Source organism: Genypterus blacodes, unplaced genomic scaffold (genome assembly GCF_046128005.1).
Source record: "Genypterus blacodes isolate CSIRO-AG114 ecotype Tasmania unplaced genomic scaffold, CSIRO-AGI_Gbla_v1 ptg000058l_1, whole genome shotgun sequence".
Taxonomy (NCBI): Eukaryota; Metazoa; Chordata; class Actinopteri; order Ophidiiformes; family Ophidiidae; genus Genypterus; species Genypterus blacodes.
The window spans coordinates 4,999,541-5,016,046 of record NW_027466870.1 but is presented as its reverse complement, the minus strand read 5'-3'; the positions used below and the strand labels follow the sequence as shown (position 1 = coordinate 5,016,046).

At 39.8% G+C, this 16,506-nt stretch overlaps 2 protein-coding genes across 3 annotated transcripts; one reads left to right on the top strand and one right to left on the bottom strand.

Annotated features, from left to right (window-relative positions):
* Positions 1–1,163: 1,163 nt before the first annotated feature.
* Positions 1,164–6,706, bottom strand: LOC143002936 (dynein regulatory complex protein 11). Its single transcript, XM_076153348.1, has 19 exons — positions 6,696–6,706; positions 5,814–6,145; positions 5,564–5,679; positions 5,265–5,447; positions 5,103–5,174; positions 4,716–4,921; positions 4,476–4,560; positions 4,274–4,378; positions 4,018–4,093; positions 3,656–3,762; positions 3,396–3,482; positions 3,256–3,317; positions 3,075–3,157; positions 2,689–2,796; positions 2,386–2,585; positions 2,018–2,104; positions 1,754–1,931; positions 1,409–1,647; positions 1,164–1,277 (listed from the first exon to the last, which is right to left on the bottom strand). The coding sequence occupies exons 1-19, from the start codon at positions 6,704–6,706 to the stop codon at positions 1,164–1,166; spliced, it is 2,451 nt and encodes an 816-aa protein (XP_076009463.1).
* Positions 6,707–7,637: 931 nt separating this feature from the next.
* Positions 7,638–14,593, top strand: alkal1 (ALK and LTK ligand 1). 2 transcript variants are annotated; one of them, XM_076153355.1, is made up of 6 exons: positions 7,638–8,198; positions 8,550–8,831; positions 11,531–11,584; positions 12,230–12,313; positions 13,212–13,285; positions 14,324–14,593. In XM_076153355.1, the coding sequence occupies exons 2-5, from the start codon at positions 8,561–8,563 to the stop codon at positions 13,274–13,276; spliced, it is 474 nt and encodes a 157-aa protein (XP_076009470.1). In that variant the 5' UTR covers positions 7,638–8,198; positions 8,550–8,560; the 3' UTR covers positions 13,277–13,285; positions 14,324–14,593. The 2 variants fall into 2 exon arrangements, with proteins under 2 accessions (XP_076009470.1, XP_076009471.1); XM_076153356.1 differs by having other exon boundaries at positions 7,641–8,198; positions 12,233–12,313.
* Positions 14,594–16,506: the final 1,913 nt, after the last annotated feature.

Below are 16,506 nucleotides of genomic sequence, written 5' to 3'. Positions count from 1 at the left end.
AAATAACATGTCACACCTTTAATAACCAAGCGCTTGATAACAACTGCTCAAAAATAATAACCCACAAGATATCAACATAAGACTAATAGTTTATGTAGGGTTCATTTTGGGGTTCCGTCATAGACAGAAAGACAGACAGAAGACAGCAACCCCAAGCATTGTTTGCCCCTCTGTTTGATAGACAGCTCCATGTGCCACATATTCCAGTGAAACCCTACCGATGGGATAATCTCTGTGCAGCCTGGCTGCTGTGCAAAAAAACAACTTGTCGTCACTGAGAGTGAAACGGTGGTCAACAGAAGCAAAGTGATTGACTGTTGGAGCTTTTGTTGCAATGCCTTAATAGCTTTTCTTGGGCTAAGAGGGATAGAGAAGAGGTTTGGTGATGTGTAAGAAATCATCTTTGATATTTACGTGACTACCTCTAGTTTATATATTGAGTCTTAGTCTGTGAGAAACTAAGAAAAAGCCTGAAATCATGTCCTAGGATAGGGAAGGTGGTCATCACTTCAACTTGAGATCTTGAAATGTTGGTCCTCACATGTGTAGCATCCTATAGATGGTGCAAATAGACTAAAAATAGAGCAATGTTAAAGGAACCTAGGCAATGTGAGGATGTGTTGAGGGAATTTAAAACTCGACAAAACAGCTGAACACTCCACCTAAGCCTCTGGATCTGTGTTTGGAAACACCCTCTGTGTCTCACATTTCCTCTGGTGCAGACTCTCTACACCTGGAAGTCAACATGAGGGAATATGGGATGAGGACTCTGTATCACATAAATGTGATTACAACAATGTCAGTACTCAAAGGAGAGCTAAAAGGTGATTTGATCACAGACCTGTATTGAAATACTAGAATGATAGAATAATCTACTGTAGGTCATAAACAGCACAGATACAGTGTATGTAACTAATCAGACAGCCATATAGCAGAATAAAATTAGATGCCTTTGACTGAAGTAAATTAAGAGCCATTCTTAGCACATCTAAGTCTGGTATGGCCTTGAGCCTGACCACTACAGCCGGCTACAAGAGACATCTGTCCACTACAACTGGCCCACTGCATTTATTTCAGTTCCCATACAAACCTCTTGCCTGGTTGCATGCAGATACACGATTAAATAAATGCTTAAGCTCATTCAGTTTTAGAGACATATCGATTTATTTTTTCCCTTTTTTCTTTGTGTTTTTGCTTTTTACTGGTGCCTCCTCTTCCTCCTTCCCAGTGGCAGCTTTAACCCTCTTCTTTCCCAGGGGTGTTTTTGCATACCATAGCTAGTGACACACACGGGAAGGAAAAAAATCAACAATGAAGTTAAAGGAATGTGCTTACATGAAAATGATTTACATTAAAACAGACACATTAATGATTAGAGAGAAATAAAAGCATGAAATATCCACCAAACCTTAAAGGCCTCTTCCTCCTCTTGAAATATAGGGTTAAACCTGGCTAATGGGGCAACAAACTCAGCAGCAGTCAAGGGTCTCTGTGTTTGCTGCAGGATCCGACGTTTGTTAAGAATGCTCTGGATCACCTTGACCATGTGACCTTGGGTATATCCATCAGAAATCTTGGACAAGGAGCCGAGATCCAGAGCAGTGGTGACCTCACCTCCATGCTTCTTGATCAGTTCCCTCCACAAGACTGAGGACGAGTCAAATGTCATGAGACTTATATCATAAAATGTAACAACCATTAAACTTAATTAAGTAAAATGTATACAAATGAGTTGAACATTAAGTTATATTACTGTATCTTGATCCATAGTCAGGTCTTGGAATGAGGACGATTTTGCTGTAGACTTTACAAAGTGACTTCATTTCAGCACTTAATGGGTCTGTGGTTGTTCCCACTACAAGAACACGATCCTCCCCTCTGATGATCTTGAGGAGCTTGGGGAAGTCTTTCTTCAAGCGTTTGGGATCTAACTGAGTATACATATAAAATGTTTTTAATTCACATGTAAAATAATAATCAATAGTAACTTGACACTGCCTCTCATACTCAGTAATACCTCTTTTTCTTCCTTGGGAACTTTCTTGTAGAACATTTTCTCTGCTTCTCCGACCCAGATTACTGAAGGCTGCATCAGCCTTGCAACCTGTATGAAGACGATTACTTTGACCTTTTTGGACAGCCGTCTTTTATGTATACTGTATATCAAACATACAGAGGAATCAAGGAGCGTTTTTTTGTGAGTGTGTCCACTTGACTAATTAAAAGTGAGTCATCTGATCTGAAGTTAGATTAGCCTCAAGATTTTGAGATAGGCATAAGAACCCTCATAAAGCTGCTACCATTACAGTACATGTAGTAAAGTAAAGTACAGTACATAGAGTAAATGCTAAATAGCAGTTGTAATGAGCTTGATACCCGTGTTACCTTAAAGACAATGTGAAGCATCATGTTGAGGCCGCTCTTGCCTGGGTATTTTCCTGCTATATTCATGGGTGACAGATCAAACAGGGTGGCACCTGTCTCCCGGCAGATTGCATGGACCAACATCCTCTTGCCCACTCCGTCTGGCCCTGCCAGCAGGATGGCCTTTATGAGGGGAGCCTTGTCATGTACCACCTGGGAGCCTGCAAACAACACACACCATCAGCAACAACAAAGTTACTTTGAAAAATAAGAAAGAAGAGAGAGAGGCCTTAATATATAATGACTGTGGACTCAGCATCTTACCTAATGGTAAAATTGCATAGAGAGCGATGACTTGACGCACGTCTGACAATGACGGCATGGGCTCAATGTCATTTTGTCTCAGTGTGGTCCCAAGGTAGCTATAGTCACCTGGAAACAATAAAAAATAAAAAACATCAAGTAGTGATAGAAGTGTTGTTAGAAACAAGGACCTGGTCATAGACATGAAATCTTTTGGCGAAGGTCTTGGCAGTCACAAACCAGAAGAGGGCAGCACAATTCCAATGATTAAACTCCTGACCCACAGTGTGGCAGTGCTCATGTAGGAATTCTAAAATGCACATCTACACATTGATTACTTTCAGATCGAAAAGGATGGCAATAAAGGTGGCCCGCCATTTTGCACAAGCAATATCAATATATCTTACCCAAGTAATCCTGCAGCCTCACATTATTTGCTTGTTTCATCAAGCCCTGTTCCACCAGCTCCTGGCACAGAGACTCAAGAGTCCTGGTAAACGTATGAATATATGAATACATTTTGTGTTATCCAGAATAAATCGATAAAAAATGGAGCGATTCCCAAATATGCGGCCTGAATGATCTCACCTGTCAGCTGTCAGATCTTTTTCCTTTTTTTTCCTCTTTGCACTCTTAGATACTTTCTTTTTCTGTGAAATAAAGTATTACTTGTTACACAGCTCAAGGTCATTTGGTAGAAGTGACAAAATATTTCTTCATTTCTTTACCTTGACACTTCCTTTTGATTTACCGCCTTTGTCTTTATCCACAAGTTGCTTCAAGTTAGTCAGCTCCTGTCTCATCTCTTCATCCACCTGAAACAGTGAGTGTGAATACAGGTGATCTGCTCTCAACACCAGTGACACTCAACTGATACACCTTGCCCAGCAGTAGAAGTTATATACCAGTACAAAAGAAGTGCACACAAGTTTTGTCAATCAGTGAATATGTGCCTAACATGTTTTGTGTTTGTAGTATTTGTTTTCACCTGTAATCGAATCTCTGCTTCAATTACTTTCGTCTTTTCCTCCTTGATTAGTTCGACCTCGTGCTTCTGACTCAAGTTTGTGGTCTCACTGCGGTTCTGCCAAACATCTGATGAGCACAAACTTTAACTTCAGGGCCATTTTACATGTTTCCATCATTCTCAGACTGGCCTGAAACAGAATATAAACCTTGAATCTATCCTTTTTAATGAAACAAGGGATTGCTTATATATTATGAATCCAAAGTAAAATGGGCAGCTGCAAACAAGTGGCAGAATGTGGATCTAAAGCATGGACCTGAAACGTGTTACCATCCTGCATAGTCACCTGATATAGACATGATATTTCTAAGATTCAATTTTACCAACAAAAACTTTGTGTCCCACTTCCAAGTCAGACAGAAAAGCTGATTGGAGCATCATCAACCCTGCGTCTTCTTCCTGTGGTTGAGAAAAGTGAGATAGATTTGTTGAGTGTATCTCTGTACCAAAAGCAGCTGATACGTTGACAAGAGGCCAAGAGACACACTTACTTGTTTTAATGCATAATGTTATCTGAAATATACTAATAATCAGAATACAATCAATGACACTTCAATTATCTGAGATCTGAGCACTTACTTCCTGTATATCCTTCCCCTTGCCCTGCTTCCCTTTCTTTTCCTCCTTCCCTTTGGGTCTGATGTTAGCATCCTCCTCTTCCTTCGCAGCAATTTCTTCTACTAACTGCAAAATACATGTGTATCCCCAACTTAACTCTCCTTCTGTGAACATGCATAATAACAACATGTAAACATTATTTCTGGGTGAGGACGTGTTGTACCTCCTGAGGGTTTTTTTCAGCAAAAATTAGGGCAGAGCCTCCATCTTCTTCATCTGGGTAGTCCGGAAAAGATCCCGTAGCATTACTATTTTAGAAAAGCAGAAGAGAAGAGAAGAGAAGAGAACAGAACAGAACAGAACAGAACAGAACAGAACAGAACAGAACAGAATGAGAGATGTGCCGCTGCTTCACTGTTCACAGTCGATCACTAACTCTGTTATCTCCTCTGTATCATCTTACCGACATTCCATGAACCACTGTCTGATTTGGTCTTTGATGTTCTCTCTCATGTCTGGTCCCTCCACGTCCCGTAGCTGAGTGGTGACAGACACTATGGCCCTCTGAAAGTCTTCCTCGTGGGATTCCTGTTTAATCCGTGTAAAAGCTTCATTGGCCTGAGCAGTGATCTCTGCAGGGCGAGGCACCAGGTATTTAGGATCCAAGGCCTGATATAAGAGTACCAAAACAATAGTAAACACCTGCAGTCCTTCATTTGTTGAAGGCTGTGGCAAAATTGCCTGAGCTAAGTGTACAGTAATTACTGCAACAGAGCTTTGGTTACTAACATGCACATGGATCAACTTTTCCAGTACAAACAATGTAACTAAGATGGCCTGTTTGACTCACCATTCCCAGAAAAATCAGCTCTTCAGCCCGAGCCATCTTTGTCTGCTTTCTCTCCGTGTAGCCCCTCCACATCTGCAGATCACATTTAACCACATTCAGCCTGGAAGGTGACACACGCTAAAGACGGGCAGAGAGAGAGCCATGCGGTGTTACACTGAGCACCTTCTGAATGCAGATCACAGCTGATTCAATCTCCTTTTCCTCTGGGTCCTTTGCCCCGTACATCCTTTTCATATTCAAACTCTCTTCATTCCACTTTGCCCTAAGCCGTCCTTGGCGGGCCCGTTCCACCACCTGAATGATCTTAATGGCCTCCTCTTGACTCAGGTCATGTGAAAATAGAGGCTGCCAGGACCATAACAAGAAGTAGAAAACATAATGAATGTCTCACCTTTACTGTAATTTATATAAATACTATAATTTATTCCCAGGTAACTATGATGTAGCTATTTGCTGCTCACTTTGGGGCTGTCTGTAATCTCCACAATTTTGAAGATGTTTGTCAGCATCAATTTGCGCTCTTGGATTTCCTTACTGCATTCACTGATGAAATAGTGAGGGATGGGGATCTCAAGTTCTGCCTAAAAGCAAAACAAAGGAAAGTTGTGAGGCACACAACTGTCACATCAGCATAAAATGTTAAAAAGTTAGTGAATGAATATACTGTAATACATTTTAACTAAGAATTCCAGTATGTATGAGTGCTCTGACTCACAGGTGTAAGCTTCAGGTCATGGAGGACATCATCCATGTAGTGGTACTCAGAGAACTCCTTCTCCACCATTTCATTCTTGAGCTCCAGCACTCTCCCTATCACACAATCCAGAATCACCCGAATGATACGTCTCTTCTGGGGCTGAACCATGTGGTCGTGAGCCTTCTCCAGCTGTCTAAAGATTTGAACGTATCGCACGTATAGCATGGCCAGACGCTGGAAGAACACAACTCTGTCTTTTTCTGGGTGAAGAGGCTCAGTAGGGAGCTCCTCTGTCAACAGGCGTCTCAGCTCCTCCTGGGCATCGCTCCATATGTTGTTGTATATTCTGGAACGGTTGAAAGTCTGATTAATTAAGGCCAAGCTGGAAATTGACACCGTGAGTACATCATTTATCATTGTGGCGTGATGGCTACAAAGGGATTCCATCATAATGTGTTTAATACAAAACATCACATATTCAGGGCTGCCAACAGAGACAGTAACATCATTCAAGAGCAAATACAGCAAATGTATCAAAGAGGAATATAATTAATTAATGACTACTATTGCGATATTTGTTGTGTCTTTAGTTTGGTAACCTGCAGTCAAGAATGAACTTTTGTATTTTTCCCGTTATGTATCATTTGGGGGGAAAAAATACATTCACGACACATTATGGAATACTAAGCTTATTTAACTATTCTTACTTGTTTAACTGATAATGTTCAGTAATTTTATGAGAGTAAACAACACCGCTGTTTTTACGACTTTCCAACTTAACATTTGCGACGGTTTTGACTTTGCTAAACTTGAGAGCTTGCCGCCGCTGGTTGCTAAACATAATTAATACATAAATACTTTTTAATTGCATTGCTGTTCCGTTCCGTTAACGTTACCTTTGTGACATGGCTGCGGTTACGCGTGTCCCCCGTACTTTATATATAGAAACAAAGTAAACCGCGTTACGTTTAATGCTAATTTTATATATATAGTCAGCTATGTTAGCATATTGCTTGAACTGTCACCATGGTTACGGCCATTGCGGAAGTAAGGCACCTTTGACCGGAAACTAGTGAAAGAGTAAACTGAATAAACACTGTAAACGCACAATTTTAGTATTAAATCTAAGAAAATGATTAATGTTGAAATATTGTTCATGGTTTGTCATTTCATTTAACACACAGAAATTATCTATTTATTAAAATTTAAACACGGTGAAAAATCTTTGTGCACTTGATGTACTTTTACTCACTACATCGAGTAAACATATGTAACCTGACTCGTCCTTAATAAAACACAATATTAAAATCATAATTGCTGGAAATTTTCCCCCACCTGAAACGCCACAACAAAACATTGCACTGGACTTTTCAAGCTGTTATAGTTCCACGAGTACAAACTCACACCACTAGATAGCGTCCCTTCCTTCGGAATCACAGCCAATAAGCGCGTACAATGAGTGATCAAAGATACGCGTTTGCTTTGAGCCATGGACCGGGAGGCATGCAAAGTTGAATTACGGTGTACTCGACCAATATTAAGGAAATGTATCAAATAAGCTTAATGTGTGACAATATAATAATTTTAAGAAATCTGCTGAATGCTAAAGTAATCATTAAACATTTCTCTGTAACGGGATTCTCATGATTACGACTCAAATCAAGCATCCCAGGAATGTTTCCATCCCTGTTTAAAGTATTTTATTGTGTAGCTTTAAACTGTAAACCGCGGTTTTATGATGGCTATTCTCTATTGCTTGGGAACATTTTGAGGGCTGCTCCGGGGAGCGCATTCTCTCCACTGCTTAGGCGGTCACAAGACTTGGACACCCGTGAACAAAAACATAGTCCCGTCAATTAGCTGACAGATCAGCTTTAAGCTTCCAGGCTCGCACACTCTCCTCTGTCTGCATCCAACATCCAACAAGTTGCTCAATAAGATTCAGTGGAAATTCTCCCTTTTTTCCGCGCTGCAGCGTTTCTCATCTTGGTCTCTATTTTATCTTTTATTTTTTTCAAGAGGAAAGTTCAATGAAGCTCCACTTAAAAGGTTGATTGAACTAACGTTGCGTCAGTAAAATAAGTTCTTGTGCCGTTGAATTGTCTGATCGGAACTTCATCTGGTGATGTTTTGGTGCGTAAAGGAGGGGCGAATGTCACTTGGAGAAATTGAACCAAAGATGTCAACATTGCTTTACCACCCACTCGAAATCGATTGTATTACCTTCAAGAAGGTGGCTCCTCGTATAAATAGGGACGCATTATTTCAAGAAAGACGGTGGTGAGCACAATCTGCTGGCTCTTCTCTCTCTCACCGGGACTACAGACAACGCCTGGAAGAATTTGCTGGAGACAATTGTGTCCACTCTCAGGACATCAGCATCTCTAACTCTTAAACTAGTAAGTCTTAAGTTAGATTCACTGACATTTGTGTTTTTATACGAAGTAATTACTCCTGCTTTAAGAAGAGGCCTAAGACCATTTTTTATTACCTCTTTTGAAGGTAATTTACAAGAACTCTTACATGAATTTGGAGCATTTCATTGAGCAGTTTTAGTAGATGTGAATGATCTGTAATGGTTAGGAGTGCTGATACATCTATGGGTGATAGTCATGATGACTGATGTACAGCTCAATTATCCATCCATATATTTTCTAATTTGATGTATTACTGATTCTTGTCTCAAAAGTGGGACTTAACAATAACGATGCACCTGATGTGTAACAAAACTTATTTGCTTATGTTGTTAGACAGTGGAGTCATGCAGGTGGAGAGGAAATGGCATTTACTGCTGACAATCTCCCTTCTGCTCATCACCTCGGGTCAGTGCATGGACAGCAAGGAAGTCAAGCAGAAAGAGAAAAGGACCCTGTTGGATCTAATCTTACAGGTTATCAGTGACAGCCAGCAACGGGACAAAACCCTCTCCAGGCGCTGCAACAGTGGACTCTTCGCAGCAGCCCAAGACATGAAGTTCTCCTCCCGTGAAAAGCCTTTCTATGTTACTAGGATGGATAACAGTAGACTCATAGGTAAGCTGATAAGATTATTTTTAGGTCCTGATGATGAAAGCATAATCCTCAATTTACCGTGTGAGACAGCTGTCATATGTCTGGTGTGTGCAGAAGATCCATTTTAAGCAGAAGCAGTAAAAGGTATTGTGTTTATATGGCAGTCCAGGACATCGTTTGAGGGCTTTTCTCATCTCCCATCTCAAACTCAATTTCATGTAACGTAATTATGTCATTTATATAAAGCAGATACACTTTCACCGGAGTAGTGCATAAAGGTTATGTTAATATGCTAAGAGGCGTAATCTAAGAGGCACCAGTTTATCTTGGTGGCCCATGTTTCACCATTTAACATCACACCTTCAGTCAAAAAGTGATGCATTGACATTGACCGAGTGAGACGTGGACAGGTATCGTCATGTTCATGTGTGAGGGACATCAGCGCACCAAGCCTGTGAATGATTCATTCAGTATGATTCACTGTGGAAATATGAATGATGACCCACACCCCCACCCCGCACACCCCCACACACATTATGACGTCCCTCCTGCAAGGAAAATCACATTAAACAGAGATTTAGAGTGAAGTTGCCATGCTATTATCCTGCAACTTTCAGCTCTGCACTCAATCTGACATTTTAACTTGTCTTTTAAGAATGAAATCTATGGAAAAGAGAACACAATGAGATACCAGGTGTTTGTGTATATCTAAGGTATGCAGTCCAATACGGAAGGGACTTTCCAATGGTTTGTTCCACCTGATTTACAGATGCTATTGAGAAAGAATATTACCTGCACTGCTCCTTATAATGTCAAGTACAACAACAAAAATGACTGCCTCCAAAATTTGCATACGGTTGAAACAAGTCTGGAGCAGGTTGTTTGACTGAGATCATACAGCTTACATAAAGTAACCAGTCTAAAACTATGCTTTATTCTCAGTAATGTTAGGTTTAATAATAACACAGCACTTGTATATCAAGTTTATGACAACAATGAGCTGTTACTGTGTCTTTTCTGGCTTATATAATGCCATACTCACTATCTTGGAATATAGCCAAGTAAATTCAAGTAAGTCCTCAATGACAGCTCTTCAGATAGCTGAGGAGCCGACTCACACCTTTCCTTTTCTGCGTGTCAGACTGTAATAAGGAAAAGGTGTCTTGAACAAAGCTGTGATGTAACTTTTTTTTATAGCTGACAGCCTGAGTTACAGCACAGCCTAGGGTTGCACACTCTTGGTATGTTTTTGAAGGATTTAGCACCAGTCAGGGTTCATGATGTGCAGGAGCTGTTTATTTGCAATTTCAGTTTCCCTCCTCTGTCTCGATTAATCAGGCCGTGTTTTAAAGATGTTACACAGACACTGTACAGCTCAAAGCCCAGGCTTATGCAATTGGAAAAGTACCTCTCTCACACCACTAACTGGGTGGAATTTGTCTTTTGAGGATACTAAACTCAGCATATTAGCCACTGATGCGTGTGAGATTGCCAGAGATCTATGGTCACGCAAGGATGCCGGATTTTGTACAACAACAAAAATAAGAAGGGAGGAGAAACCCATGACTGTACTCTTTCTCCAGCAGCCTACAGTCACAACGTCAGCCATCACTGTGTCAGAGACTCATCATTCTGCCTTCTGATTGCCTTTATCTCTAATGTTTCTCCTTCAATACATTACTTAGGTAAACCGCTTAAGTCTGGCACCATATATCCTATATTTTGCATGTTTATTCATATCATTAATGATTACACAGGTAGTATCAGTAGGTCAACTGCCTTGGCTGAGTAACGCCATCTGTCATGACATCATCATCATCATCATCATCATCACCATCAACATCAACATCAACATCACCTCACATCAGGATTTTGGTGTGGTTGTCTTTACGGGTTTACACCTTTGTGGGCCTGCTTGTGGATGTTTTGTGGCTCGCAATGTCTCTTTACACTTTAAAAGCATCTCCATCTTCCTGCAACACTGTTTGATGGTAGTTTTGAAGCTAATGTAACATTAGCCTAGTGACTGCTTGCATGGGTTTTTTTTTCTTTCATGTATAACAACTTGCATGAAATATTCTCTTTAGGCTGTTAGCATGTCAGTGCATGTCCCTTTGTGTGTTTTCTGTCTCAGGAAAGTGCCCTCAGGAAGTGCCCCATACATTAGTGAATGTTCTGACATACTGAAAGGTCATGCCAGAGAGGGATCGGCAGGTGCTACTCTGCCAAGAGCTTTCTTTAGCTTACTTTAAGATTGATTTCACAACGCCAAGCAATTACAGAATATTAGAAGGGCCGAAACATGTTTTTTGATTGAAAGTGCTTATATACAAAAAGGTACAAAAACTGCAGTGAAATCATTGTGAATCCTAAACTATCATGACTTTGTGAATCTTGAGTCATGTTTATTTACACATGTAGCAGTGTCAACTGTCCAAATAAATCCCAAAGCTTTCTTTACTGTCTCACAATTAGCACATCCTAGTATGTCCCAGACAAAGACAACAAACTATTCCAAAATGTGAGAACTTTATCCAGCACCGCACAGAGAGCATTGACTCAGGCGGTGGGCATCTTCTTCAAACATGACGTTCCTGCAGCTCAGCCCATGATACATGCAGGGAAAGGCAACGCTGACAGTGACAAGGTCATAACTCACTTTGACAACAGTGTCCGTTTTTCTGTTGCACTACTTACTGCACTGTTACTTTGTTTTCCAGACATTGTTCCTAGAGATGTAAACATGAAAGGCAAATTCATCCAGCATTTCACAGGTAAGCCCCTTGCCATCAATGATAACATCAGGACTGCACAATGTCAGCCTCAACAGCTTTAATCCTTCCAGATGTTACAAAACTACTTTATCTGGCACACCCATTTCCCCATCTATGTTTGGCTCGAACTTTGTGTGTGAGAGTGTAACCATATCTCCATAAGGGACTACCATGTAACACATATCAAAAACACTGCCATGTCATAGCTTAGATGTTGGGTAATAGCACAGAGAAACAGCACATGGTCTGAAGCCAGCAGCATTAAGTTGAAGGCAGAGTGAGGTTAAGCTGATTATTTGTCTCAGGACCTATGAGCAGACTTCATTATTGGTGTAAAAATCTGGAAGCTTAATGTTGGTGCAGGAACTCTTGGAGGTGATTAGAACTAAAGACTCAATTCTTCTGTTCACTGCTGGCCATTAAACCCTGACTCCTTCACCATGTGCTCCATGATAGTACATAACACTGAACACTTTCACTTTGTGATTAGTATGTGTTTACAATCTCACTGTTCTCAAGTCAATGTCTCTTTATTGTCTCCTGTAATTGTTGGAATGTGCTTAAAACCCGAGATACATACATACTATACATAAAATGCAGACAGAAATCTTTTCCATTTTGCCTGATGAGACCTTTTCTATTAAGCAGGACCAGTCAAGTTCTCATCGGAGTGCAGAACACACTTTCACAGACTTTATCACAACACAAGGGATTGCTCAAGACCAGCATGTATGTATGTCTTTCTCCTGTTGTTTATCTCTATTTATAATGTGCTGGGTGTCTGTTATCATTGTCACTATCACTTTACATATTGTGATTCAGGTTCCCCTATAGGGAATTTAATTTAATTTGAGGACTAATGTGCTATACTGTACTAATATTTATCTAAATTTTGACCTTATTGACCTAAGATGATATCTATTTGTCACGGCTGTAGTGAATACAGTGCATTAGAGAATCAGATTCAGTGCTGGAGCACAGTATGAATGTTTTGTTGTGACGTAGGTTGTTGTTTTGTTCTGTCAAATAAGATGTGCATGTGTGAACCATCACCTCACCACACTGGTTTCACTCCGCTTAGTAAAGCCTGGAACAAATTATTTGACAAAAAATTTGGAGATTGTCCAGAAAATCTCAGAAGACCCCTGAGATCTTTCAAATCAGGGTTCATCTGTGTGTTGGTGAGATTGTTTATGCCTCATTTAGACATGCTAAATTTACTGATGTTAATATTAGAAAATATGAAAGATTATGCCCTTTCATGGAGTGTCATTTATTTCAAAGAACGCATGCATATTTTCCCATGCCTGACGTCAATAGTCAGGCATAACAACTGACGTCAGGCAATAGTCATATTCAAACAAATACAATTATGTCCGTTTGATTTGTTTGATATTTTTAAATCTGATTGATTGGGTGCCCTAGCAGCATCATGTATATTTTTATAACTAGTTTAACATTTAAATTGCTTAACATGAGAGTTAAAGCCTTGTGTATTGGAGTGTTCACAATTATCATCAGCTCTTTTTAGACACAAATTATATTTGGTAGGAATAATTACTAAGAGGGGTCTCACGATGTTGTCATAGTAATGTTGTTTTTTTTCAATGTCTTTTTTTATTTCCAGATTACAAAAGATGTGCAAGATTGCTAACACGATTAGCAATGAGTCCGCTCTGCATGCAATCATAGATATTGCATGTGAGTAAAAGTGCTTTTCTCTTTTCTCTTTCTCTCTTTTCTCTGGGGTTTGATCTGCATTCCATATGTGCTTATTTAGAATCTCTTGTTCTTGATGGTCAAATGTAACCTGATGTACATGAAGAAAATCCTAAATAATAAAATCAGAAAAGTTTTTTCAGTTCATCTTTCTGTGTATGCGTGGGGAAGAGTGTATGTGTGTGTGTGTGTGTGTTTTCTCTTAAACTCTAAAGCAGTGTGAGGAGTTTTTAAAGTAACTTTGATGCTTAATTGGAGCACTTTTTCGGTGTGACTGCAAGGCAAGTCTGGTGAGAATTGTTGCATAGGGGACTGATGTGTAGACACACAGCTATATACATCAATATACAGCTATATAAATCTTCTTTCTTTTTTTCCAGTTAATATATTAAACAATACGTAGTAAATTTGTAAGAACCTGGCCCGCTGGTTTTGTCTTAACTGGAAATGGATACTCCATTGGTCCTGATAGTGTATGCTTGGCATTGCAGTGATTGCACTGATGTCTAGACCTCAAGCTTTTGCTCTCATTAAATGAATGTAATTAGGTCTGGCTGGTGAGTGATTGGTGGTAAAGGGTTCATTCACATACGTGGCCATTTCATTTCTTTGAAGATTCTCGTGGTATCAGAATTTGTGTAACTTGGAAAGGAGAGAGGATGACACATTCTCAGGAATTCAGTTTCTCTAGTGAATCAGATAATGTGCCCCTGTCTGAACTGTTCCTAGAAACCTGACAAACGTATATCACAAACGAAGGCAGATTAAGTGATTCATTATTCAGTCATTTTGTTCACTTCAGAATGAGCTCAGGAAACATTTAGGTACACCAGTAATGGCAGACCAGTCATGCTCCTCTTTAGAAGCTGAACACACGACTTCCTCAGCAAAGCCAGTCTGTCAGGATCTGTCTTTGACAATTCTAGACGTCAGAACTTCATTGTGAAATACAGCTTCAAAGAATTTGAGTATGAAGTGAGTCAGTGAGTCATTTTCAACATTATTTTCTTTTCATTTCAGGTCCTGCATTATAGAAGAGGGATCAATGTATTGCCAAGGAAGTGCCTTTAAATCCACAGCAGTTGTATGAATATTGTTTTGTTTATAATGTGTCTATTTTTGTTGTCACCACTGAAAATGCTGATGGACGTTCTTGGTTGTTTTGAATGGATTTGCTTTTTATTTGAAGTTGAACTGTATGTACCACATATTTTTAACATTAATTTAATATTAAATATGCCTATTTATTGAAAGGGTATGTATATAACAATTCACAATCATTCAGTATCTGACTATTCTGGTAAAGTTAATCTTGTTTCTCATCATACATGGATTCCTCCTCCACGATTATGCTAATATTATGTTCTGACCTGCCTCTGTGTGAGAGATCTATCATACTCTGTCATTGTATTCATTGGCTTTTATTTGGCACTTGAGTGATTCCTGACAATGAGCACATACGAATTGTCAACAATGGAGATAATGCACTGCAGTAATGAACAATAAAGAATATTGAAGCACAGCATCATTTGCTATAATTGACGGGGGTTGAGAGGGAAACTTACTCAAGCTTCAGTGTTGGAAAAGCCCTCAGCATGCAGGAGGTGTGATGGGTCTGAACTACCTGCAACGACGCACATTTCACAATGAATCTCAGGCTGTATAATCATGCCATCCCAGTGGTATTAACAGTATGGAACATGCAGTCGACATGAAGGGAATTCAGTACTGACCTGCTGCAAACTCCACTGTTTCTTCTCTCTCACAGCTCCTCTGAGCAGGTGCTTCCCTTATCTAGAGTCGAGCTCTCTGTCAAACATCTGGCAATCTTTCCATTTTTATTTTGGACATCACTCACAATTGTTAATCCTTCAGATATCTTGGACAGCACTAGATGTTGAGCAAAAGACCAAGGTAAAAAATGAAGTGCAATGGTATGAAGTGCAAACATATGGAAGCTGTTTATAGTTAACTAGACAGTTCAAGTACTACTGTAAGTATCCAAGTGTCATGTATCCAAGGATGTGGGTTGTATTTGCAAGGGGCTGCAAGACTGCAGATTGAAAGAAATGCTGAACACCATAGGCAAAATTTTTAGCAAATGCAGTTTGGCCATTTTAATTTAATCATTGAAATGTGCCTGCAAACTAGCTACAATCACGTTCCTGGAAGATTGGGACACTGGGGTCCGAATGTACATGCCCTGGTGCCAGATACAATGGGCCTCTTATCATTTCAGATCCAAGATCCTCAAAAGATTGCATATGTTTGCTTTTTAAGTCTCTTGATATAGCAAAAAAAATGTATGCAACACTTAAGAGATTAAAATAAGAAAAGCTGTAATTTCTTCACATATGAGATGATCACTAAATGAAAGTGCCGCCACTTATAGAGACAAAACACTATAAAGTCCTGGCAAAATAATCAAGATCCAGCATCTTCTTCTTCTAGTGACGCTGTGTCCTCTTGTCCCAAGATATGTGACTGGGGAATACTTATAGTGATTGTCTGCTGTTTTTATTTTGGATAGTGAAATAAATATTGAGCCGCTCACACGTTGTGACGCGGACAGAAAAGATTCTGAAGAAAACATTCACTAAGCCAAAGATTACAACAGCTCAGTTCTCACGCCAGCATGTCTCTACAGACCCGGCCGGAACAGTTTGTTACTTTTCATCCACAGAAGCCATCATTTCAAAAGCTTGTGAATAGACAAAATAGACAAAAATGTCCAAATTTCAGGTGTTAATCCTTTAGTCTCAGTGACATCCTTATCAAAATGTTTCCAACTTCATTTAAGATCAGTTTCAATTGTTCCTCAGAGCCATAAAATCGTGGAATCCTTCTCATCTACAAATCATACTCACTAACAACCTCTGCAAAAACAGGAGCCCAACCTGAAAATATATGCTCCAAGCTATTTCCAAATTTTGTCAAACTTAGTAAACAGTAAACAACTTCCATCACAGAAAAATCCTTCCTCTGTGGCATATTCATCATCATTACCATGGACAATTATTGGAATGGGGTGATGCTTTTTGCTGGTGCTATAAAAGGATTAGGGGGCTAAAAATATGGCCTGGACCTCATGGGGATGCACTGAGGATCCTGTTCCCTCTGGCTGGGCAGGGCAGGGACACCAGATCTTAATCTGAGGAGGATATCACTTATCTGGAGACAAACAGCGCAGATTAGGAGAAGAG